Source organism: Girardinichthys multiradiatus, chromosome 11 (genome assembly GCF_021462225.1).
Source record: "Girardinichthys multiradiatus isolate DD_20200921_A chromosome 11, DD_fGirMul_XY1, whole genome shotgun sequence".
Lineage (NCBI taxonomy): Eukaryota > Metazoa > Chordata > Actinopteri > Cyprinodontiformes > Goodeidae > Girardinichthys > Girardinichthys multiradiatus.
The window spans coordinates 8,945,455-8,969,984 of NC_061804.1; the positions used below are offsets into that span (position 1 = coordinate 8,945,455).

The 24,530-nt window shown below is 39.1% G+C and overlaps 1 protein-coding gene across 5 annotated transcripts in view; it reads left to right on the plus strand.

The window, feature by feature from the left end:
• doc2b (double C2-like domains, beta) overlaps nt 1-24,530 on the plus strand; it is a 250,966-nt gene that overhangs the window by 194,165 nt on the left and 32,271 nt on the right. For all 5 annotated transcript variants that reach the window (XM_047379277.1, XM_047379279.1, XM_047379275.1 and 2 more), the window contains one exon: nt 2,844-2,970. In XM_047379277.1, the coding sequence (XP_047235233.1) occupies nt 2,844-2,970 (127 nt within the window). The remainder of the gene's footprint in view (nt 1-2,843; nt 2,971-24,530) is intronic.

A 24,530-nucleotide genomic window follows, 5' to 3' on the forward strand; every position in this document is an offset into this window, starting at 1 on the left:
CTTCACACAGAGACAGTGTGTTGTATTTCAGCAGCTGATGTAGTTTCTGACCTGCAGTGATTGACTGCCACCCTTATCAACACCCTGCAAACACATTAGTGTATGCTGCTGATTATTTTGTGTTGCAGAGCATGAGAATTCACTGAATTGTTGCTGCGCTGAATTACAATGGCGATCTGAAGCATCAGCATGCAGAGGCATGATCTGATGAACCATTTCAGTGGACTGCTCTCCGCGTTGCCAAATAACACAACTCATTTATTTCTGTAAATTGAATCATGATTTCAACAGGGCTTTCTCGCTGTTGTCAGGACTATTATTGATATTGAATGTCTGATTGCGCAACATGCAACCTACAGTCATATTACATTATGTGGCTGGGTGCACAAAGGCAGCATGTTTTTCCTTCATTTGGACGCTTATGCAGAGAAAGCACTTGAAACAAACAGTACTCATCTACACGAGCCTGAGTGCGAATCATGTCATGTCAAGGCCGAGAGTTCTTACACAGGGACCGCTCTGCATTTATTGGAGACATGCTGTAGGTCTGCTAAGAGCTCAGATTATTGGTTTCCATTATAGCTTTCATCAAATGCTGTAGAGGAATATAGATGCCCAGTCTGACAAGTGAAACCAAAAGCTCACTTTTTTACAGGTTCTTCTTCTACATCTGTGGGATTTCTGTCTGAATTCATATTCTCATAGCTTTATCTTTGCAGCAAGACTTTGTTCTAGTCTCTTAAAATGGCCTTGATCAGTATTTCTTTAGGTTTTCTGAAGATCTCCCCGTTTTCCATAGAATTTATCTGCTTTTCAATTATCTTTTGTCCAGTTCTTGTTCGTGGATATACACTCACCAGTAACTTTCAAATTGCTTAGGACAAACAGAGACTCAGCCAATCACATGGCAGCAAGTCAGTTCATATTGGCATCTAGATGTGGTGAATATGACTTGCTGACGTTCAAACTGAGCATCAGAAATGGGAAAGAAAAGAGAGTTTAAATGTGGCATGGTGGCCTGCTGCCAGACAGGCTGGTATGAGAAGACCACACCGGTGCTACTCCTTTCAGCTAAGAGCAGGAAATGGAGGTTTAACAGTTTCAAAAAACCTTTGCTTACTCCAGGGATTCTCAGTTTTAGCAACATTCAGATAGTCGAGTCACAATTTAGTGTAAACGACACAACTGCATGGCTCTATCTGGATCTGCCCTGGTGGTGGTATAATAGTAATATTAATAATAACATGGCGTGCTCATAGGAGGAGGCTTTGCAGCAGAGCTGTTAGCCTGCCACAACAACACCACTGCTTTTTATCTGCTATTCAGCACATTTTCTGCTGCAAAAATACACACTTTCTAGTTAAATTCACCTCTCAGGATGTTAGGATGTTGTAAGTATGAATCAGGGATACACCCTGATTCATACTTACGCTTTCTGAATTTGTCCCTCTCTACTTCCATTTTATGTCTCCTAAACAAACATTTTGTAGCCATTGTCTATCAGTTTATATTATTTGTGGTTAAGTATTTTCAAGAATTATGGAGCTAAGTAATCAGAAAATGGTCAAATCTTACGTATAATCTGATTTAATTGCATATTTTCTAAGAAATGTTGTCTTCTATTTCTTTTGAGGCAGTTTGAGCTGTAGGAGAAACTAGGCTCCCTTATCAAACTATGTGACCTCATGGTAGATTTTTGTTGGGAGGATTGGATGGATGGATGGATGGATGGATGGATGGATGGATGGATGGATGGATGGCTTAGGACATTAGCACAATCCTCTGTTACGAATCATAATTAGAGATGCTAAAAGTGAAGAACTTCCAAGATTATTCCTATTTATGGATCAAAGCCTTTGTCTCTGTTACCTGATTTTTATCTAACTTAAGAAAATGCATTACATTTAATGCTGCTTGGTGTTTGTAGATGGAAAATAGTTGTGGTTTTTAGTTTTTATGCAGGTAATAAATAAAGAAACAATATCAGATTGTTTTTGTTTTTTTTTTAGTTATTTTTTCAGCACTAGTGGCCTTTATTTTTTGACAGTAGGCAGACAGGAAAGAGGGGTAGAGAGAGGGGGAGACATTTGGCAAATGTCGCCAGGTCCAGGACTCGAACCCTGGACAGCTGCTTTGAGGACTGTAGCCTCTGCATATGGTTGCGCGCTTTCACCCCTACACCATCAGCACCACACTGCAATATCAGATTGTTGAGTGTTTGCCCTGCTCACAACCAATCAGAGCCAATGAAGGGAAATCTGGCCTATTGCATCTGTAATATTTATCTTTTATATAGAAATATTCTTCAAGGATACTGTCTGGCATTGAAGATATGTGCTGCGTTTATGCATAAAGTGTCTTAAAATACGAATCTGTTAACAGGGCAATTTGTTTTATCCAACACCGTAACAGAGGAGAGCACAGAAAGATCTGTTGAAGATGAATAATTTATTTAATCTTACATGTTTTTTTGCATAATCAGGAGAATTTTTCCTGCAAATGAATCGATTTCTCATCAAAACATCTCTACTCCTTTATAAGTATCCGCAAGTCTTTTATTCTGTGCACAGTTTAATGCTTCCTAACATATAATTATCCCATCATTTCCTGTCATCCTGATTGGGTCTGACAAAGCTCTCCTTGACTCCTTTACTGCAGCACGACTGTATTTCAGGTTGAAGGGGAAGGTTTTGCTTCGAACTGAATCCATAACTCTAATGGTAAAGATGGCGTGATGGAAAATAAATTTTATGGTTCTTAAGTCTCCTCTAAGCTGCAAAGCATTAATTTGAGCTTCACTGTATTCACGTTCTCCTCCATCTTTTCTGATCTTCATCTCTCAGGATCTCAGTGTGTGATGAGGACAAATTCCGCCACAATGAGTTTATCGGGGAAACCCGTATTCCCCTCAAGAAGCTGAAGCCCAACCAAGTCAAAAACTTCAACAACTGCCTGGAAAAACAGTTACCAGTAAGTCTATAATCTAAAACGCTTGCATGTGTTACTGGGCTGGTGTTTGTGCTGTTATGTTGGACATGGTAAACAAAAAATACTTTACAAAGGGAGTCATAATATCAACAGTTTTAAGAGGAATAATAAGAATTTTATGTTTTTTCAGTTTATTCACTTCCCAGAATATCTAATCATTTTATAATTTTCTGACATGCGGATTGGCTACGAAGAAGTGGAAATAAGTGGAAATAAACAACACCAGAGGAGACGAGATAAATAGTATGATTAACAATAGTTACACATTCGGAACAAACATGAAGGTTAAAAATTAAACATTGTCCTGGTGGAAAATGACTCCTATGATTTAAATGATTCAGCTTTACTGTGAATCGTCTCCGTGAAAAATGAATTAAGTTATGGTGTAACGCACCATGTCACAAAAAGCTCAAATCATCTCAAACTGGTTTGTTGAACATGACGATGAGTCCGTGTGACAAATGAATTCCTCCTTACTAGGCCTGGTGGCAAGGGGAGGAGGTAATTGAGCCATTTAATTCGGGTGTGTTGGAGCAAGGATGCCTCTAAAGGTTGCAGGACAGTAGCTCTCCAGGACTGGAGTTATAGTTATATGTTTCTTCTCTGAATTTTTATGTCTGTAATGTAGAGATTATCGCCACCCTGTGACTCAGGAGGGATATTTCAGCAGTTTTGTTGCAATTGCTCACATTTTTCTACAAATATTGAAACAAATGTCGAGTTTAAAACTGTGCAGAGTGGTGCAGGGGGCTGAAAAAAGGTTTTAAAGATGGCCGAGCTAATAGTTATTGCCAAGAGAGAAATGGTGTTATGCTGTCAGACTTGGTGCTCCCTTCATTGCTCCATCAGGGCTCTGCTGGTAGAAACAGAACTGGTGCCAAGCAACCACTAGATCCACTTTAGTACTGGAACTGAAAGAACTTTAAACATCTTTCTAGTAAATGGTTGTGAGAGCCAATGAATGCAAAGCATGTCATATCTGCCAAGTTGCATCATACTGAGACTTTATACAGTGTTTATTTTAGACCAATTGAATTTACTGAACTGTTTTCCATGTGCTAACTTGAAGCTTAAAGGTGACATATCATGCAAAATTAATTTTTTTAGCCTGTAAATAACTATTGTGTACTTGGAGTCTGTAGTGCAGAAAAGTTGATTTTAATCTCTCCAGATGTTACAGAAATATCTTTATACTCTGTTTGGGTCATATTTGTCAGTCCGTTCAGTTTTCATCTGTTACGGTTTTTGAACTGTTACATCACTGTATTTGCTGCAGAATAGTTAAACAAGGTCATGGACGTCTAGCTGACCAACTTGCATATCTGCCATTTTTATTTCTCACTGCGATTTTGTAGTCCAAGCTCAAGTATGCTAAAGCTGCAAGAGGATAAGTTTGGTTCGGTTGTTGGGTGTATTAACCCACACAATTCATGACACCATCCCCCAGCATCGGAACCTCTTCGAAGTGCCTGGTAAAATTTTATTTTTCATGGAAAATTGAAATGGGAAAATTCCTATTTTCCCACTTCAAGGATGTCTACTTCAGCAACCTCCGCCAGTATCAAGAAATATTTGCTGGAAGACTTCATCAGATTAAGGGATCAATTCCTTCTGTCTATGGAAATGACGGACGCAGCAAAGTGATAAGCTGCAAATAAAAATTACAACAAACTTTATTTTAGACATGAATTCATTGTGTGTTGATATGATGTCCTGACCATCATACTGATAGCAGTAGCATCGTACCTTCTGCTTATGTTAGAGCTCTGTGCTGCTTGTAACTCCTTGAGGACAGAACCGTACTGCGTGTTTTCATATTATTATTACATAAACAGTTTAGCATTGTTTTTGCGTCACTAGAGAATTGTCAACAAACTACAAAAACTACAGAAGTGCAGGGGGTGAAGTGCCTCAGAAGCATTTAAAGAGACGGCACCAAAACGAGTTGCTCTCAGACGGTATCTCAGAACAGGGGTAAAAGAGGAGCCTGTGGAGGTACAATAACTAGGAGTTCAGGGTAAAGTATTGCTGTTTCCCTTCATATATAGACCACAACTGAATGATTTGAGTATGTAAAGGAGAGATTTAAACATGCCTTGGATCTATCACAGCTGTTCTGTAGTACTATGCTCAGTGGGCCTTTCTTTAGATATAGGCGATCCAGAATTACACCATATTAATGTCCTTTGAATTGTAAACTGTGTGGGTAGTTTCATAAGGGTATTCAATGACACTCCACTCCACTCCCATGCTCTCACAACACATAATCCACTCCTGCACCCTACGTATTGGCTCATCACCCGGTGCTTTAATCTGCTCTGGTTTAAATAAAGTCCTGGTGGAATACAGTGCACCTCCATTTCTCTTTCCAGTAATTCGCCTTCTTTCTGTGGAGCACCGAGGCCTTGCTGTTGGCTGGAACAGTGTCTGTTAAAATACCAGATTTTATGGGAACAAATCTGTTCACCAATGTCCTGCAGTAATGCTGAGGGAGCTCTAGGGATTTTCTGTGTTCTCCATATGACTGGACAAACAAGTTGGGCTGAAAAACAGAAGCTAAATCTCTTAAAACCTTGTGGGAAGATGTCTTATGGTCTGATGAAACTAAACTGTTCCGGATGGTACAAAAAACACAGAACTTCCATCTGAGAGAGACAGAGTGGACAAATATTGCAAAGTCAAGATGTTGGATGCTGACGGACTTCAACCCAAGAAGACTGAATGCTAAAATCTAGTCATAATGTTTAGGATGTGCATGCCAGGTTGTTCCTTTTTTAAATTTCTATTTTCCTAACAAATTTGTCCGTTTTCCAGTTGAGTGGCAAATGCCTCCATGTGGACACGTTTTGAAAGGATTTATGAGGGTCTCACTTTTACATCATAAAAAGCTGGTATTTTACCAGGGCTGTGTAGAGCTACTGTAACTGCTGCAGTATTTATTGCATATGGGGTTCATGCTTTGGCTCCAAAATGAAGATAACAGTGAAACAAATCTGTATTTTGACTTTGCTCTAACAAGCAGTTTTGCAGTGATGTTTTCTAAAAATTTACAGCTCGGGATTGATGAAGAAAACTCCAGCAATCGAAGCAGACTGGGCAGTAGAAGTACCAGACAAATAAGACAAGCCGTAATCATTGTTTACTCGCTGTTCCCTGACAGAAAGGTGGAAAATAATCCATTATTCTGCAACCAGTTATCAGACGGTCCAATCAAATGCTTCGTAGTTCACAAAAGAGACATGCAGGAAAATCAAAATGTCTTCAAGAAAAGAAAATAAAACAGCCCATTTTTCGTTTATGATCCCACATGTAATAACTGAGTCCTGACAAAGCTGTTCAATCTTACATCATAGTTAGAGGTGTAACACTAGGTTAAAATCACACTTCGGTACGTTTTCAGTATGCTTCAATCAAGAAAAATAAATAAAAATATCAGATCTTTTTTACCTCAGTCAGCAGTAAACATATTTTTTTTAAATTTCTAAAATAATTTGATTTTATTATTTTCTAAAATTAAAAAAAGTGGAAAGTTTAGAACTGACTGGTTGGATTTTTTTGATGAATCAAGCATAGGCAGTGCCTGGATGGATGGATGGATGGATGGATAGATGGATGTATGGATGGATGGATGGATGGATGGATGGATGGATGGATGGATGGATGGATGGATGGATGGATGGATAGATAGATAGATAGATAGATAGATAGATAGATAGATAGATAGATAGATAGATAGATAGATAGATAGATAGATAGATAGATAGATAGATAGATAGATAGATAGATAGATAGATAGATAGATAGATAGATAGATAGATAGATAGATAGATAGATAGATAGATAGATAGATAGATAGATAGATAGATAGATAGATAGATAGATAGATAGATAGATAGATAGATAGATAGATAGATAGATAGATAGATAGATAGATAGATAGATAGATAGATAGATAGATAGATAGATAGATAGATAGATAGATAGATAGATAGATAGATAGATAATTAATACAACAATATAACTAACTGAAAACGGTTAATGTTGATGTTTAGACATTTTTAAATAAAGCTGTTCCCATGTTTGAGAATAAAACAGGTTAAATAACTTTGGAGTTGTTTTGCTATTTAGACAGCCTAGTGTCCAAGCTGTACCTGAATGCAGCATGGCAGCTGTTGGTAAAATCCAGTCATCAGCGATTCCTACAAATTGCATATCATACAATGTAGGAGTTTGGGCTGATTGGATGCTACAGGTACCCATGTGGACGTGAGCTGATTTTTCTTCAGAACCATGATGTTTACCTTGATGTTCCCAAATAACAGAATTTAGTGATACGCACTTTGCACTTTGTTCTGTACGTAAACATTTTTATGTTGTAAAACAATTTTGACACATTATATGATAAAGTCCAGCATGGTTAAACAATAATGCTGTCAAACTGTAGTACAGGTTTGTCTCGATAACTTAGAATATAATTTAAAAGTTTCAGTAATTCAACTCAAAGGGGTGGAGAGGCTCAGAATCCATGTTGCTTGAAGTCCAGAGTGAGGTTTCCACAATCAGTAAAGAGTTAGGGTACCATGCCATCTGCTAGTTCTGGTCCACTTGGTTTTCTGAAGTCCACAGTCAATGGAGCCATCTACCAGGGCATTTTAGAGCGCTTCATGCTTCCTTCTGCTGACCAGCTTTATGGAGATGCTGATTTCCTTTTCCAGTAGGACTTGATACCGGCCCACACTGCCAACACCTGCTTTGATAATCATGCATACTTTTCAGAAGGCCTAAATTTCTTCCTTTAAATGGTGTTTGTGGTGCCACTGACCTGTTTTTATAGTCATAGTCATGTCACTCTATCTTTTAATACTTCTATCTAATATTTTAGTTTTACTTGTGGAATTTAATTACCAAAAGTAATTAACTTTTTGATGATAAATCTATTAAGATGCACCTGTATTGTATTTTTATTTTAAATATGTATTAAGTGGATACAGATTTAAATGCTGCAAAAAACTAAATAAAGTTTACTTTGTAAACCTTAGATGAAAAGAGAATGTGATTTAAAACCAACCTTGAGTGAAACACAGCAGAAAGCCAAATGTTCTGTTGGGTCTGGACTGCAAAAAGGTCGGTCAGTACCTGAACATTTTCACTGCAAAGGCATGTTGATGTTATTCATGGCTTGGGCTGGTTGAAATAAGGCTTTTTCTCAACAACACATCATCACGGTGGCAGCATGTGGGTCTGGAAGCTGTTTGTATTTGTCAGTATTAATGACGCCTTCACAGCTGTGCAGCCTAATCGTGCCGTGCGTAATCATTCATTCCCATACCTAACCACACAACACTAACTTTTAAACACTCTGAAGGTTGAAAGGTTTGTTCGCAGAAAACAGTTTTACTCACTGGATCAACGGACAGATTTTATATTCACCTCAGTAAATCTAAAACTGATTTATGCTCAGAATATTTTACATGTATTTGTTTATTTTTGTACATTTAGTTTTTATTTTTGTGAGATTGTCTTTTAACTTACCATTGCAGCTCCTCGGGGGGAGCCCAAGGCGTTCCCAGGAAAGCCAAGAGACATAGTCCGTCCAGCGTGTCCTGGGCCGTCCCCTGGGCCTCCATGTTTGGAACACCTCCTGGAGGCGTCCAGGAGGCATCCGGTATAGATCGGTATAGATGCCCGAGCCACCTCAACTGACTCCTCTCAATGTGGAGGAGCAGTGGCTCTACTCTGAGCTCCTCACCTTATCTCTAAGGAAGTGTCCGGCCATCCTGCGGAGGAAGCTCTTTTCAGCCACTTGTATCCGGGATCTCGTTCTTTTGATCATGACCAAAAGGTCATGCCCAAAGGTAAGGGTAGGAATGTTGACCGACCTGTAAACCAAGAGCTTCTGTTTTCGGCTCAGCTTTCTCTTCACCACAACGGACCTACAGAGCGCCCTCATTACTGCGGCAGCCGCACCGATTCATCTGTGGATCTCCCGCTCCGTTCTCCCCTCACTCGTGAACAAGACCCTGAGATACTTAAACTCCACTTTAGGGAAGGAACTCCCTGGATCTTTGGAGTATTTAATGAGCTGTAGACTTTAATATGTGTAAACATGTTGTAATTTAACAGCAGCTCATAGGGTTTATGATATGATGTTACAATAGTTGTAGTCTAATGAATAGAACAACTTACTGCTTCAGAACTTTGCTGTAATCAGCTCACACTGATCAGTAAAATAATGTTTAATAATTCCACTCATAAGATATCTTCACAGAGCTCCCCCATCTGTTTATCAACTCATTGTCTTCTGTTTAGACTGGGCCACAGGCATAACAGGTCCAGGAGGGAAACTAAGACATCCCACTGTCTGGTGTTTCCAAGCCAGAAGACCTAGGGAGTTCTTTAGGGAGTTTGGGCTCTTCTCCAGGCTCTCCTTCCACTGGGATGTGCTCTGAAATCCTTCAAAGAGAGGCGCCAACAATGAGACATCCTAATCAGATGCCCGAACTACGTCATCTGACAGGAAACCTCATGTCAGACCCTTGTTCCTGAGTTCTTTTGGTAATAATCCACATCACAAGGCCATAGTTGAGGATCCATGATCTCAATGAAATGTCCCACCACAAGAAGTGGCAAACTTCGCGCAGGTTAGGGAGACTAGGACACCCTCCTGGAGCTTCACTGGTGAGAAACAAGTTGTCTAGCCTTGGGTCCTGGAGCTCAGCCTGGAGAAGGTCCAGGAATCCTCCATCTATGTTGACCTTTTAGCTTCGGGGAGCAAGTTGTTGACAGGTGGGGTTACGGCCTAGGCATGCTAATTTCCCATGGCATAATCAGGCTTCGGGGACATGGACGTCACATAGGATACGACCCTTGGCCGTGTGCCGTGGTCAATTCAGAAACCTTCTCCCCTCCATATTCTCTTGCAGCTTATAGGCTGATGAAGCCCTGCTGGGTTTTTTTCCATTTCACTGTGAATATAAAACTAGTGGTGGAGGTGCAGAGACCTCCAACATTAATGGAAAAACTGAAGAAATATCTCCATCTATTGTGGTTGGATGACCCAGAAGCAAATCTAGGGAATATGAAGGCTGCCTTCAGACTGGAATTAGGTTTTCCACATCCAGATGTTTTTTTAATGTCTTTGAGGCAGTGAAGTTCAATGGGGCGGTTTGATTCTGGGGTCATCTGGGGCTAAATAAGACATTTAAAGTTCTGTTTGTCATAGTCTGAGATTGTTTTGGACCAAAACGCAAACAGGGACTAGGGCTCGGCATGTTGTTGAGTAATATCAACTTTAAAGAAGGCTCGTAGTTAACACTTACTGAAAATGTAAAGAAACTAGAAACCAGGAAGTGGGAGACTGGGTAAGAAAGAGACAATAAATACAGAACTAGCATGGGGGAGCAGGGAACACAAAGACCTAAGATAACAGAAAACCTAAACATAAACAATAAGAGGAAACTAACCTAGCAGGAGCAAATAATCAAATACAACTAACTGCCAGAGAGGAACTGCAACATAAGGGAATAACACAGAGAACTATACTAGAATAAATAAACCGAGGACAAAATAAATATAAAGAACTAATACAGGAGGAAACTCTACTACAAGCAAGGCTGGGGGGAACAACTAATCTAAAGGGAAATAAACCTCAGAGTAAACAATAACTGAAGGGGATCTAAGGACAAGGGGAGGAACTACTAAAGGACACGAGTGAAGGAAAGTTAGAACACAGAAAAAACAGAAGGACATAAATAAACCAGTGAATGGGTGGACTAAAGAATACGAAGAAATGACAGAACAAACCAAACTAAGATGCACAACATAAGGAAACCAAAAACACTTCACAGCAAAACCAAAACAAACACAAAGCCCAGACTGGCAGATCCTGACACTGTCAGCTAGGTTGATCAACCCAGACTAAATGTCAAACACTTTTAAACATCAACACTCGTCATGTGGTTAAGTTTTCATTTTTTGTCTACATTCACATGTTGTGCAGAGGGAAGACAGATTTTACTCCTTATCTCAGTTATATGGAAGTTTTTACATTTTTAATCCAGTTGTCGATCAGTTCGACCAGCCTGTTCTGTGTCTCTTTCTAAGAAAGGAAGCTTTCTTAGAAAGACTCTGCTCATCTAACTGGTGCTAAATTAAAAACCAGCTACTGAATCTGGTCATAAACCAGTTTTTTTCTTACAGAAGTTGAACAATGAATGGTTTTACTGTTAAGAAGAGGCTGTTCTTGGTAGCTCTCTCTATTATTTCACAAAGTAACACATTTAATTCCAGTTTTGATGGTATTTAGCTTAATATCCCCATGTTTGAAAGCTGTGGCCTGACCTCAAAGCTCTATCTCTAGCTGTAACAATGAGGGCTGCCACTAAGCACTGTTTGTTCCATTTAATCATTTCCACACATTTTTTGGATTAAGTTAAAATTTTAACTTGACTGAAAAACGCGTTTTATTTTATTTTGCTACAAGCTGAACTGGACACAAGCAACAGTAGAACTGAGTTTAGTCCTGAGTGCAACTCTAAAGGAAAAACAATCAGTTTCTATGAAACCTCTTTATTAAGATGTAATAACAGTCTCTTAAAAATTATTCGTATTTGTTAACTTTAGGTATTAATCACTGAGCTTGTCTGGTTTAACCCTCCCGTATCCTTGGAATATATTTCTTCATTTAGTTTTTTGCATAACTTTGGCGGTTTTGATCCAAATTGCATAAGATTTTACCAGTTAGTGTATTTTAGGATAAATAAAAAGGTTTTAATGATTTTCTTTTGTTCAAATTTTGCATAAGCTTTTCTTACTAAACTGAAAAACCTTTTTCATATCATAGTCAGTAAATTTGGATATTATTGAAAAGTTGCTTTATTTCAGTAACTCATTGTATATATTATTTACATTCAGACTGATGTTTTGAATGCCTTTATTTCCTTATAAATAAGATTTTCAGCTTTCAGGCAATGAAAACACAACATTTACAATTAAAATATTATATTATATCAGACCAATAAAAAAACATTTTTATACAGAAATGTGGGATTAATGAAAAGTATGTTAAATGCACATATTTAATAATACAATACACAAGTAATATTCTAATTTATTGAATATGACTGAATGTATTTAATAAATACATTTGAAAACCAAGTGTCACTAGACTGATAAGACACGTAACCTTTTTTCCTCACTGTTTAACACTTTTCCTGCTTTAGGTCATTTAGGATTATAAAGGTTATTTAGTAAATGCCTGTATGATGAGAGAAAATATTTCTGAGATTCAGAAGTTTTCCTTAATTTCCATATTATTTGGTAGAAATGCCTTTAAACTGTAAAACTACACAGATGTTTTAGGTTTACCTTCACAAGCTTCTCACAATAGTTTTTGTCCGTTCCTCCTGACAGGACAGGCGTAACTATGCATTGGGTCATTGAAGACAAATTTGTGCCCAACCTTTAACTTCCTGCCTGATGTCTTAAGAAGTTGCTTCAGTATTTTCACAGAATGCTCTTTCCATATATTTACCACATATTTTATAAAGTGAACCAGTCCCTCCTGCAGCAAAACACCCCACAACATGGTTCTGCCACCCTCGTAGCTTCCCCTGATTTCCTTCAAATCTAATGATGATCATTATGATATTTATTTGATGGAGTGACTGAATTCTCTTCCATAATGACACACAAGGACGCAGCACCTGCTGATGGTAATACAGCACTAGCAAAAAAACTCACACACACTGGCTTCTCCTCACCCACAGGACTGTGGAGAACAGCAGTTGCAACTTTTCTTTAAGTGGAAGAAAATTAAAAGATAGTTATAAGGATCACCATATGTATAGACCCGAAGCTGTGGTAGCAATGCTTCTGAACACCTTTATGGCACTTTGATTATTTCTGTCCTTAATGTAACTTTTTGACCAGTAGTAAATCTGTAAAAGCACTGACATTCATCATCCTAAGAACATAACCTAATTAGGTTGAAGGAGATTTTTGTGCAGCCCCACCTTCTTGTCAAATTGTCCTCTCTGAGCTCTGTACCCTTGAGAGCATTGATCGTGGTCAGTTAGAATAGAATACAATAGAATAGAAGAGTCTTTATTGTCATTGTACTGGGGTGTACAATGAAATTGACTGACGTAAAGAAAGTAATTAAGTTACTGTTTTGTACTAAACCTGTAATATTTCAATAATACGTAAGGTTAGAAAAGATGAGAACCAAACTGTACAAAAATACATTCAGTGGTTCTGTGGTATCAGTATGTTGATGTAAGGCTCCAGGGATCTTTATGTGCCTTAACCTCGCTGTGATCCCCACTTTTTTCCCTCTTTGTTACTATTAGAAGGGTCTATATTATTAGGTTTGCAGGCTTTAATAAACACAGCAACATTTCTAAGTCGTCTGTTTTATTATCAAACTTTGAGGAAATCTAAGCACAAGGAGCCTAAATGTGCCAGAAAGACTCAGAGCCGCAGGTTCTTTGACTTGATACCACCCTTCTGTTATCATATACCGGCTCGTCCTCTCCGGTTGGGATATATTGGACTGAATTCCTGTATGTCAACAATAGTCCAACATACGACAAAAATCAACCAAAGAAACACTTCACCAGTAGAAGATTAAAGTTTTAAAATGGCCTAGAGTTCCTGACTAGATCTGACAGAGAATCTGTGGACAGATGTCCTCACATCTTCTAGCTGAACGCTGAAACTGAATCAAAAGGTGCCTAAAAAGGGTGCTTAGTTATGCAACCAGTTTTTTTATGTATTACATTTCTATTTTAAGTTTGCTTTGGTTGTTTTGCTTAAATTGTTCAGAAAAAATATCACATTTCTTGAACAAAGTTACATTTTTTTGACTAACAAAATCATTTTAACAGTTGTGTGTAGTCTTTATTTTCCATGTGACATCTTACACTTTTACACACTAACAACACTCTTCATGTACATACCTTTTGGCAAAGATCTTGCAGAGAGTAAATTAAACAAATGGCACTTTTCAAAATGTTGTCCATTTGTATCATAGTAATGTGTCATTCCTTGAATTTTACTTTCAGAAAAGCTTATTTTTCCATTTAACAGATGTTGTTCATAATTTTTTTCCAGGTTTGTCTTTAGTTGGTCACTTCTCAGCCATCTCCTCGTGATGGGCTACTTACATGCTGCCAGAATAATCCCAAGGAAATACTGATCCTCTCTTTGAAGAAAACCAGGAACACTTTTTCTGGGTCCCACATTTGAAGTTGAATTTCAAGATATTAGCCCAGTTTGGGAACTAAATATATCTGCAGGAGTGGACTATGACTAAATAAAAAACAGAACAAGACTTTCTCTCAGATGGGTCCGCTATCCCTGTGTGTAATAGGAGCGCCAAACACGCTGTTCCTGATACCAGTATACACTATATTGCAAAAAATATTGGGTCATCCATCCGAATGATTGAATTCAGGTGTCCCAGTCCCTTCCGTCCACAGGTGTTTAAAATCCAGCACCTCGGGATGCACACTGCTTCTGGAAACATTTGTGAAAGAATGGGTCACTCTCAGGAGCCCAGTGATTTCCTGTGTGGTACCATGATAGGATGCTACCTGTGAATTCTCCACAGTCAACTGTTAGTGGTATTATGACAAGGTGGATGGAAATGACAGGAACCCAATCAATGTAGTTTATTATTGGGTTTTTTTTGTTGTTATTTTTAGGCTGTAGTGGCTTTTATTGTTTTCAAAGTAGTTTTTTGACAGTAGGTAGACAGGAAATGGTGTGGAAAGAGGGAGAGCAAAAAGCATCAACAGGGATTCGCACCCACAACAGCCTGCCTCGAGGACTGAGGCCTCCGTACAGGGGTCATGTGCTTAGCCCCCTACGCCACCGCTGCTGCACCCACAATGTAGTTTATTATTAACATAAATTTTAAAAAGTAATTATTGAAAAAATAAAATCCTAATGAAAATATTTTTGTGTCGACAATCTCACATTTATCTTACTTTGTGTAAAACCTTTATCCTTCTTTATTCACTGCCAGAAGATACTTTTGTTCATACTAACACTGACAAAATGATTAAACAATTAAATAACTCGTCATTGGACCTTGAACTAGCCAACAGCCCTGTTATGTTTCCGTTTCACTATAACCATCCATCCATCATCTGTACCTGCTTATCCATGCAGAGGAGTTGGTGCCTATCTACAGCAGTCATTGGGTGAGAGGTGAGGTACACCCTGGACAGGTTACCAGTCCATCACAGGTCAACACAGAGACACAAAGGAGACAAAACCACCCACACACACACTCATACATAACCCTACAGTCATGTTTTTAGATTGTGGGGGGAAAATTGCTCTTCGTACTCGTACTTGTCGTCTTCCGCTTTATCCGGGACCAGGTCGCGGGGGCAGCAGACTCAGCAGAGACGCCCGGACGTCCCTCTCCCCAGACGCCTCCTCCAGCGAGCCCCTCCTGGATGGCCGAGCTCCCCACCCTATCTCTAAGGGAGTGCCCGGCCACCCTACGGAGGAAGCTCATTTCAGCCGCTTGTATCCGGGATCTCGTTCTTTCGGTCATGACCCAAAGTTCATGGCCATAGGTGAGGGTAGGAACGTAGACCGACCGGTAAATCGAGAGCTTCGCTTTTCGGCTCAGCTCTCTCTTCACCACAACGGACCGGCACAGCGCCCCCATTACTGTGGCAGCCGCACCGATCCGTCTGTCAATCTCCTGCTCCATTCTTCCCTCACTCGTGAACAAGACCCCGAGATACTTGAACTCCTCCACTTGAGGCAGGAACTCCCCTCCAACCTGAAGAGGACAAGCCACTCTTTTCCGGTTGAGAACCATGGCCTTGGACTTGGAGGAGCTGATCTTCATCCCAGGAAAATTGCTCTTCTCCACCTTTATTCTAGGGCTTGCACATGTAATTTGATCTCCAGCTAATTCAGGCAACCATACATACAGAGGAGCCACAACTTACTCAAACTAAATGCAAGAACATCTTAAAAAATCTGAATATTGTGAAAAAGTTGAAGAGTTTTCACTCATTTCAGAAAGTGAAACTTGTTTATTATATCGATTCATTACACGTAGAGTGAAATATTTCAAGCCTTTATTTCTTGTAAGTTTGATGATCATGGCTTACAGAAAATAAAACCCCTAAATTCAGTGTCTCAGAAAATTTGAATATTGCAAAGTTAAATATTGGAAATTCATGGTGTCACACCCTAATCTTCTAATTAACTCAAAACACCTGCAAAGGTTTCTTAAGCCTCTAAATAGTCTCTCAGTCTGGCTCAGTAGGAGAAACAACCATGGGGAAGACTGCTAACTGGACAGATGTCCAGAGGGCAGCCAGGACACCCACCACTAGGAGGGTAAGCCACAAAATGTTATTGCTAAAGAAGCTGGTTGTTCACAGAGTGCTGTATCCAAGTATATTCATAGAAAGCTGAGTGGAAGGAAAAAGTGAGGTAGGAAAAGGTCAACCAGCAACAGGGAGAACTGCAGCCTTCAGAGGAATGTCAAGCAAAATCCATTAAAGAATTTGGGAAAGCTTCACTGGGAGTGGACTGAGGATAGAGTCGGTGCATCAAGAGCCACTGAGCACAGACTGATCGTAAACATGGGCTACAAGCGTCTTACCTGGGCTAAGGACAAAAAGAACTGGATGTCATCTGCTGGTGTTTGTCCACCTGGTTTTCTGAAGTCCACAGCCATCTACCAGGGCATTTTAGAACATTTCATGCTTCCTTCTGCTGACAAGCTTAATGGAGATGCTGATTTCATTTTCCAGCAGGACTTGGTACCAGCCCACATTGCTAAAGGTACCAAAAGCTGGTCCAAAGGTTTTTTTCAGCAGTCGTGCAGGAGACTTTGTGGAACTTACTTAAACATTGCTGTTGTGGAATGCATCGACTGGAAAATTTCGGTTTTTAAACAATTTGTCTCAAAATGTTTTAATATCTTTGAGAATAAAATCTAGACATTCATGTCTGCCCTGGTCCTCTTTCACAAACCGCTTCCAAGTGTTTTACATTTCACTTCAGCCATGAAGAACACGCGTAATTCTTCCATCTAATGCCCCCCATCTTCAACCCCCATTAAAAATAGACCCATTGAAACTAACTTTTGCCTTAGGTGATGTCACAAAAAGCATGTGTGTGTGTTGATGCTTGTTTTTGGGAAGGTAAATTTTATGCTCATTATGTAACAATTTACACCAAAATAGCAAAACCAACAGAACAACTGAACAAGGCATGTCAGTCTAGGTAACAAGCCATGTTTAAAGTGAATTTGATAAGTTTTACTGAAAAGTCTGGCTTGTACCAAGCATCCCATAGAGGGGGAAAACATAGGGCACACAAATTGCTCAAATTAGAGTTTATGTAGATTTCACTGTATTAAAAAGCAGTTAAAATGCTTTTAATCAGAATGATGTTAAGAGTCGGATTAGAGGTGTCCAGTTATACTCTGCAATATTCAATTAATAAACATCCTCCATCCGATCTTAACTGAGTTTGCCTCCAGACCAAAGCACAAGTGGCTGGAAAATGTAAAGCAAACATTGCAGCACGCCACTGGGGGTTATGTTGGACTGGATTAATGGAAAGTGGAAGAGAGGAGTCATTATAATTGTTGGACAGGAGCACAGGTCTTCGTCCATGAAGATGCTGTCCCTTGGCCGAATGATGATCTTTTTTTAGACATTCAATTGATTTCTCTGGTTTATGCTGTTCTTATGTTATAGTAATAACATCTGATGGGAAATGAAATGCAGAGAAGGTTTTAATGTGCACCTTTAGGGCTAAATGATGACTAAAATGATTAAAATTACTTTTTTGTTAGTATTATGGAAACATGTCTCAGAAACTGAATTTTGCTGTAAGCCATGATTATCAAAACTAACAAAAATAAATGCCCAAAATCTATCTTTATAATAAAAAGATAACCTTTTTGAATTGGATTAGTGAAATAAAAAAATCTTTTTAGGACATTCTAATTTATTGAGATGCATTTGTATAAGATAGTAAATTTGATAACATTTTTACTGTAGATGTTATAAAGAGACAAAAATATCAACTAAAAGATGCAGAATCACAACAGTTCATTCGATGCAAAAACAATTAATGTTTCATCATGTGCTTCATGACCTGTCATTTCTAAACTTTTTTATCAACATGGACCATTTTTCTCCACTTGAACACAAAAAGAAATTAAATTAGGCCACAATTCATCTACAGTTCCCTGTTTCAAGTGTTCTCAATGATGAACCCAGGGTTATTGAATGTTTCAGGTCCTAAATCATCAGACACCCTCACCTGGGCGACCCAGCCAGGGGTGATCAGTCCCCAGCTTCTGACCAGGCAGCATGCTACTCCAAATAACTCCTCCCATGATGCACAGCCACATGGAGGCTTTTTCGGAAGCCCCACTGATGTTTCTGGCAGTTATTCTTTCTAGCAACCCTCTGATGCCAAGCAGTCTGAATGCCCAGTGCACAGATTATCCTCGAAAACCCCTTCAGCCCACTTCTATTGGCTCACAGTGGGTCTGCTAGCCACTCTCTGCATGCCTCTACCAGCTCTAGGTATTTTGCCATCTTACGTTTGTGGGCCTCCTCCATGCGGTCTTCCCAGGGGACTGTGAACTCCAGCAGCACTACTTGCTTCATAGACTGAGATGTTAAGACCAAGTCTGGCCTGGGTTTCATCCTTGCCATGTGTTCTGGGAACTTCAGCTGCATCCTAAGGTCCATTTTAAACTGCCAGTCATGGGCGGTGGCTAGTAGCATCGTCAAGACTTTGTGTACCTCCTAAGGTTTCTCCCCTGCCCTGACAAAGACTATGTTCTGCCTTACTGGGAGCCGATGTTCTTCTGCTGGATTCCGGTGCAGATGGCGTCAGCTACTGTCTTCCGCATCTGTCATGGTGCCAGGGCTCTAGGGCAGCAGCTTAGTGTATTCTCTAGGGAGCCTCATCCCGGGCACAGCGGACATGCTGAGGATTTTGCTAGCCCCCAACAATGCAGATTTGATGGGTTTGGGAGGACATCAAACACCGACTGGATCAGAAACGTGTGTCCTGCTGGCTCTGACTTCCACAGCTCTGCCCGAGCAGATGCATTCCAGTTTATCCAGGCTTCTTCCCGGCGCATGGCTGCTGTCCTGCTGTGGCATCCCTATTCCACCTCCGCCCGTATCTGCCCCTGGACCTTATGCCTCTCTTTTCCTTGGGCTCTGTCGTAGCGTGGTCCTGTGAAGCTGCCAAGCCCAACCCGTCCAACTGCCACCAAGCCAAAAAAGATACCTGCCTCAGCCTGGCTTCAGCCTGTTCGACTGCTTCCTGCACCTGAACACTGTAAGACCTGTAACAGGAAGCTGCAGCTTGTTGTGCCCATAAAAAGCAATGCTACTTAAGCTTTTCAGCAGGCCTGGCCACCCATGCAGGTTCTGGCATTATTTTATTCTGGTTATAGTGAACAAGTTTTTTTTTTTTTTTCAGTAGAGTTATTCAGCCAAAGAAAAGCTAAAATATCTAAAATGATCTGGGTGTGTAATTTAGATGAACTTTCAAGACGTATTTATTGCTCCTTTTCCAAGACAGTAACTCAACTCAACTCAATGTTCTCAACGTTTTTGTGCAACAAGGAATTATCTCTGGGACCTCCTTCAGATTATTGCATCTCCAAAATGGTCCTGGCCTGAAATATGTTTCAGCTAGTTGGTCAACATGGCCTGTTTGGGGAAAAAACACAGGCTTCTATTTGGTGTATTTAAAACTGTGTGAAATATAGCAGAAAAACATTGTCTGCCAATTCATAACTTTGTCCTGCATCTCGAGCCCTGACATAGAACACAAACATATAAAAATAACTTTTAAATTAATTAAAATATAAAACTTTGGTCATAGTTTGTTTCAAACTTCTCATCTCAGTGGCTCCTGTTAAAGAAACCCATGAGGTTAGAAGCAACAGAGGGAACTCTTTAAGGTGGAAAAGAGAAAACTGAGGCTTAGTGGACCTGACAGCAAACTGAGGCTGCGGCTGAAACATGTTGGCATGCCAGATGAGATAGTTGGTGAGCCCACAGGTCCAGGGAGACGTCTTATAAAAGTCATCTGTGGAGAGAGCCGGTTGCTTGGAGATCTCTGATTAGTACCCTGCTGTGATCACCACAGGACACATTACTGAGCAACGTATCCTACAAACGGCTGTGGACATGAACGTCTGTGTGCTTCTTACCAAGCTGTTATTTCGTCATTTAGATTCTTTTTATTGTTCTTTTTGTTGTTGTTGTTGTTTTTTAATGACAATAATAAAACATATACTGTTTTAAAATCTGATGATAAATGTTCTTAAATATTTTTACTCTAATTTGTTTAATAGCTGTAAGCAACAAACTGTTTTGTTCCTTGATTCTTTCTATACAGGATGGAAAATGTGGATTGCTAAATGACGGAAAGTTGAGGCAGTTTCTTAGTAGGTTTTGAAATAAACTGTTTATAGTCTCTGAAATATGCAAATACAGGCCCAAAACCTTTTTTAAATTATAGGCACTAGTGAATAGCTGCAGGTTTTACCATGTTTTGTAAGACTAAAAAGCTAGATTTATTTATTTAGAATGATATGAGTTTAATTTTGCAGTCGGGAGCTTGTTTTTAAAATGTTTCTGTTTTGATTGTAGTGTAGTTCTACCAGTTAGTGTTCAATAGGGTAAACAGTTTGACTGTTCATTAGTCTGTGATTTGAACTAAAGATTTGTTCATTTACAAAAGGCTGAAAAATTGGCCTCAGTTATTTGAACTTTATATGTAGATCCACAGACCTACTGTATCTACTGTATGTATCGCATTTCTTTACAAAATTTGGAAAAACTGCCAAAAATATTGGTGAAGCACCATTAGATATTAGATTTCAATGATTAGATCAAAAAGCGGCGATATGTTAGGATTAATCTTCCAAAAGTAAACTATTAATTCAATTCAATTCAGTTTATTTATATAGCGCCGATTCACAACACATGTTGTCTCAAGGCATTTCACAACAGTCATGTTCATACATTCCAATTGATCGTACATTGAACAATGCAGTCAGATTCAGTTATTTATTCAAACTGGACAAAACGTTTTTCTGTCTAAGGAAACCCAGCAGATTGCATCCAGTCAGTGACTTGCAGCATTCCCTCCTCCCGGATGAGCATGTAGAGACAGTGGACAGTCACTGGCGTTGACTTTGCAGCAATCCCTCATACTGAGCATGCATGTAGCGACAGTGGAGAGGAACAACTCCCTTTTAACAGGAAGAAACCTCCAGCAGAACCAGGCTCAGTGTGAGCGGCCATCTGCCACGACCGACTGGGGGTTTGAGAGAACAGAGCAGAGACACAAAGAGAACAAAGAAGCACTGATCCAGGAGTCCTTTCTATGGGAAGGAAAAGTAAATGTTAATGGATGTAGCTCCTTTAGTCGTTTCACCTAGAAAGAAAGAACAGATAAACTCTGAGCCAGTTTTCAAGGTTAGTCTGAAAGAGAGCACATATAGTTAGTTACAGTAAAAGCTCAATCAATTGCCATGTCTAGGAGAGAGAAAGGGTTAAACACTGAAAGACAGGGCCATGTGGATCATCGGTAGAAGGTGAGTATTAAGTTGTTGCCAGCAGAAGCTCGGACGATGCCCCTCTCCAGAAAGGTGTCACAGGTAGACACAGAGCCAGGCCAGGTTTAGCTTCTAGGAAGAGAAAAGAGAGAACGAAGTTAAAAGCTGAAATAACAGCAAATAATGCAAAATTGGGGAGTAGTGTGAGAATGTAGCGAAGAGGGTGAAAGTGGTCATTATGTCCTCCAGCAGCCTAAGCCTATAGCAGCATAACTACAGAGATAGCTCAGATAACCTAAGCCACTCTAACTATAAACTTTATCAAAAAGGAAAGTTTTAAGCCTAGCCTTAAAAGTAGACAGTTTGTCCATCTAGAGCCCACTGATGGCCATTGTTATACTAAAAACCACAACGATTGGGGTACCTCTCTCTGTCAGACTGATTATAACCATTGGAAAAGAGAAGGGGTCATACAGGGCTGTATATTTTAAATAATTGAATTAATCTGGACTGGTGTCGGTGAGGGTTCTGGATGGGTAGCAGGGATGGTGGCGGTCTTCAAGTTAAGGTTGTACATATTTGACCCTTTAAGAGGTTAATGGATATCCAAATCTAAAGTTCTTATCACTAAGGTGTTGTTCAACAGGTCATTCTAAGTCATATCTTCTAATGTTTTAAATTAAAGTGCAAACTTTTCGTCATTTTCCCATCGTTTCTGTATATTTTTCTTCCAAGCAGCTGATCCTACTTGTAACATTTTAAACTAAACTTAATCAGTTGCTCTGAAGGGTTTTTAAAGGTCACTCAAAGTCTCTGGACTTCATGCATTAGATCCTGAGGGACCAGCAGCCCGTCACAAAGAGGCACTTGCTTCCCATTTCTTTAGCTGAATCTATGAAAAATTATAACACAGTTTGACGAACAGAAGCTAGGATCCCAAAACTTGCAAGAAAGTAACTTAACCAGGTTTACAGCCTCTGCTCCCATAGTGACAGAGCCAGGTAAAAGGTGAGCCATCTTTGTTATTCTAGAAGTCCCCAACTGAACCTGATGTTGCCTCAACAGGCTGCTAGTCATTCTTTATATTACAGGTATCTGGGGGATGCAAAGAGGTGGTCGCTGTGTTTTCATCATAATACAAAATAATAAATTAAATGATGTTTGAAGGTCCAGAAGAAGATTTTACTTTCTTCAGACCTGCTGTTTATGAAAAGAGATACATTATATTTTTTATATATAACAACTTTGGGCCACAAACAGGTGTTTTTGAATTAAAACAACATTCATTATTTCTTCTTTACAGTGAGCTTTACCATACCAACTTTATTTATAAAGTGCTTTAAAACAACCACTGCTGAAACAAAGTATTGCATGAAACAGCCAACTAGAAACTTATATAAATATGACATAAGAACGATTAAAGATTAAACACAATAACACCAATTAAAACAAAGAAGGTCCAGCAGATGTTGAAAGCCAAAGAATAAAAATGGGTTTTAAGATGGATTTTAAAAGTCGGCAATGAAGGGAAGCCTGTCTAATGTGCAAAGGTAGGTTATTCCATAGGAGCCGCAGTAGAGAAAGTTCTGCCTCCTCTGAGCTTCCTTCCAGACCTTGGTACCTGCAGGAGGGCACGACGGGGCAAAATCATTAAAACAAACAAAAGTAAAAATTTTAAAATTTGCCCACTTTAAAACAGTTTATCTGCTGTTGATATTTGTTTTTAGGCCTGGCACTTTTTTTTCATTATACCACTTATCCACGAACAACACAGCAAACTGTCACATTCAGGTACAAGGACTGGACAGAAAATGAGTCAAAATGCTGTCAAAGTCTCAGGAAAAGGTGTGAAGTCTGTCTGCTTGGAACCAAGGAAGGAAGAAATGAGCCCTTTAAATAGTTTGCACATCAGTTTTAAATTTGTTTAGAAAAACGTAAAATTACTGTTTACCCCATGTTACAGTAAATACATTTTATCATAAATAATGGTGAAAGTATGATGCACAAAATACCTTTTAATACATATCAATTTGAAATGCACAGCATGAAAAAAATAAAACCCTGCAAGAACACATTTCCATCGGCCAATTCACTTTCAAGCAGCTCTTGATAAGCCTGAAGTTGTTAAGACGCTGTGCATTTTCTGGGCTGATATAAACTTTCTTATTCTGTATAATATGTTGGTTTTCTAAAAAGAGCTGAGGTAAAGGAAAACCCAGCGCATTCACAAATTACATTTCTAACTCAGTAGGCATAGCAGGGAGAGAGAAAAATAACTCGGATCCCTCTTTAGGGGCAGCATGCCTGTAATTTTTATTTGCTGAAGTATGTATTTTCCTCAACAGAGAGTATAGGGCACCCTGTGAAGGACCAAAGCAACATAAAAGGTTAAATTAGATCCATATAACAGGATTTTGTTTTTTAAATGTCAAGCGCATGTAATTTCTACTTCACTATCAACATTGATTCATCTAACAAGCCTAGAACTGGACTGGTTCATCTAAAAAAAGGAGTAAAATCAGCTTTTAATGAGTGGATGGGAAACCATAAAATGAACCATCCAGGTCCTTCTGTTCTGATCCTTACAAACATAGGCTATTTTTTAAGATATATGCATAAAACAAAAATAAAATAATAACTTTTCTGACCAGCTTTGTTACCTGTGTAAAGCAAACACTAGTGGAAGAAATAAAAAGATTTTCTTTCCCAATAAATGGCAAAATTGATTTTGTCTTAATATTTTGTATATACTTAGTAGCTTTCCTTATATTTGTTTACTGCATATATTTCTCTCTGCACTCAGAAGTACATGCACTACATGCTGATATAAACTTGCCCATCAGATTCAACAGATGTGAGCAATTCATCATTTATTGTGATTTTTTATATAGATCTAAAATAAACAATCTAACAAAACAGTTTTTTTTTTGTCCAGAAGATAGCAGATAAAAAA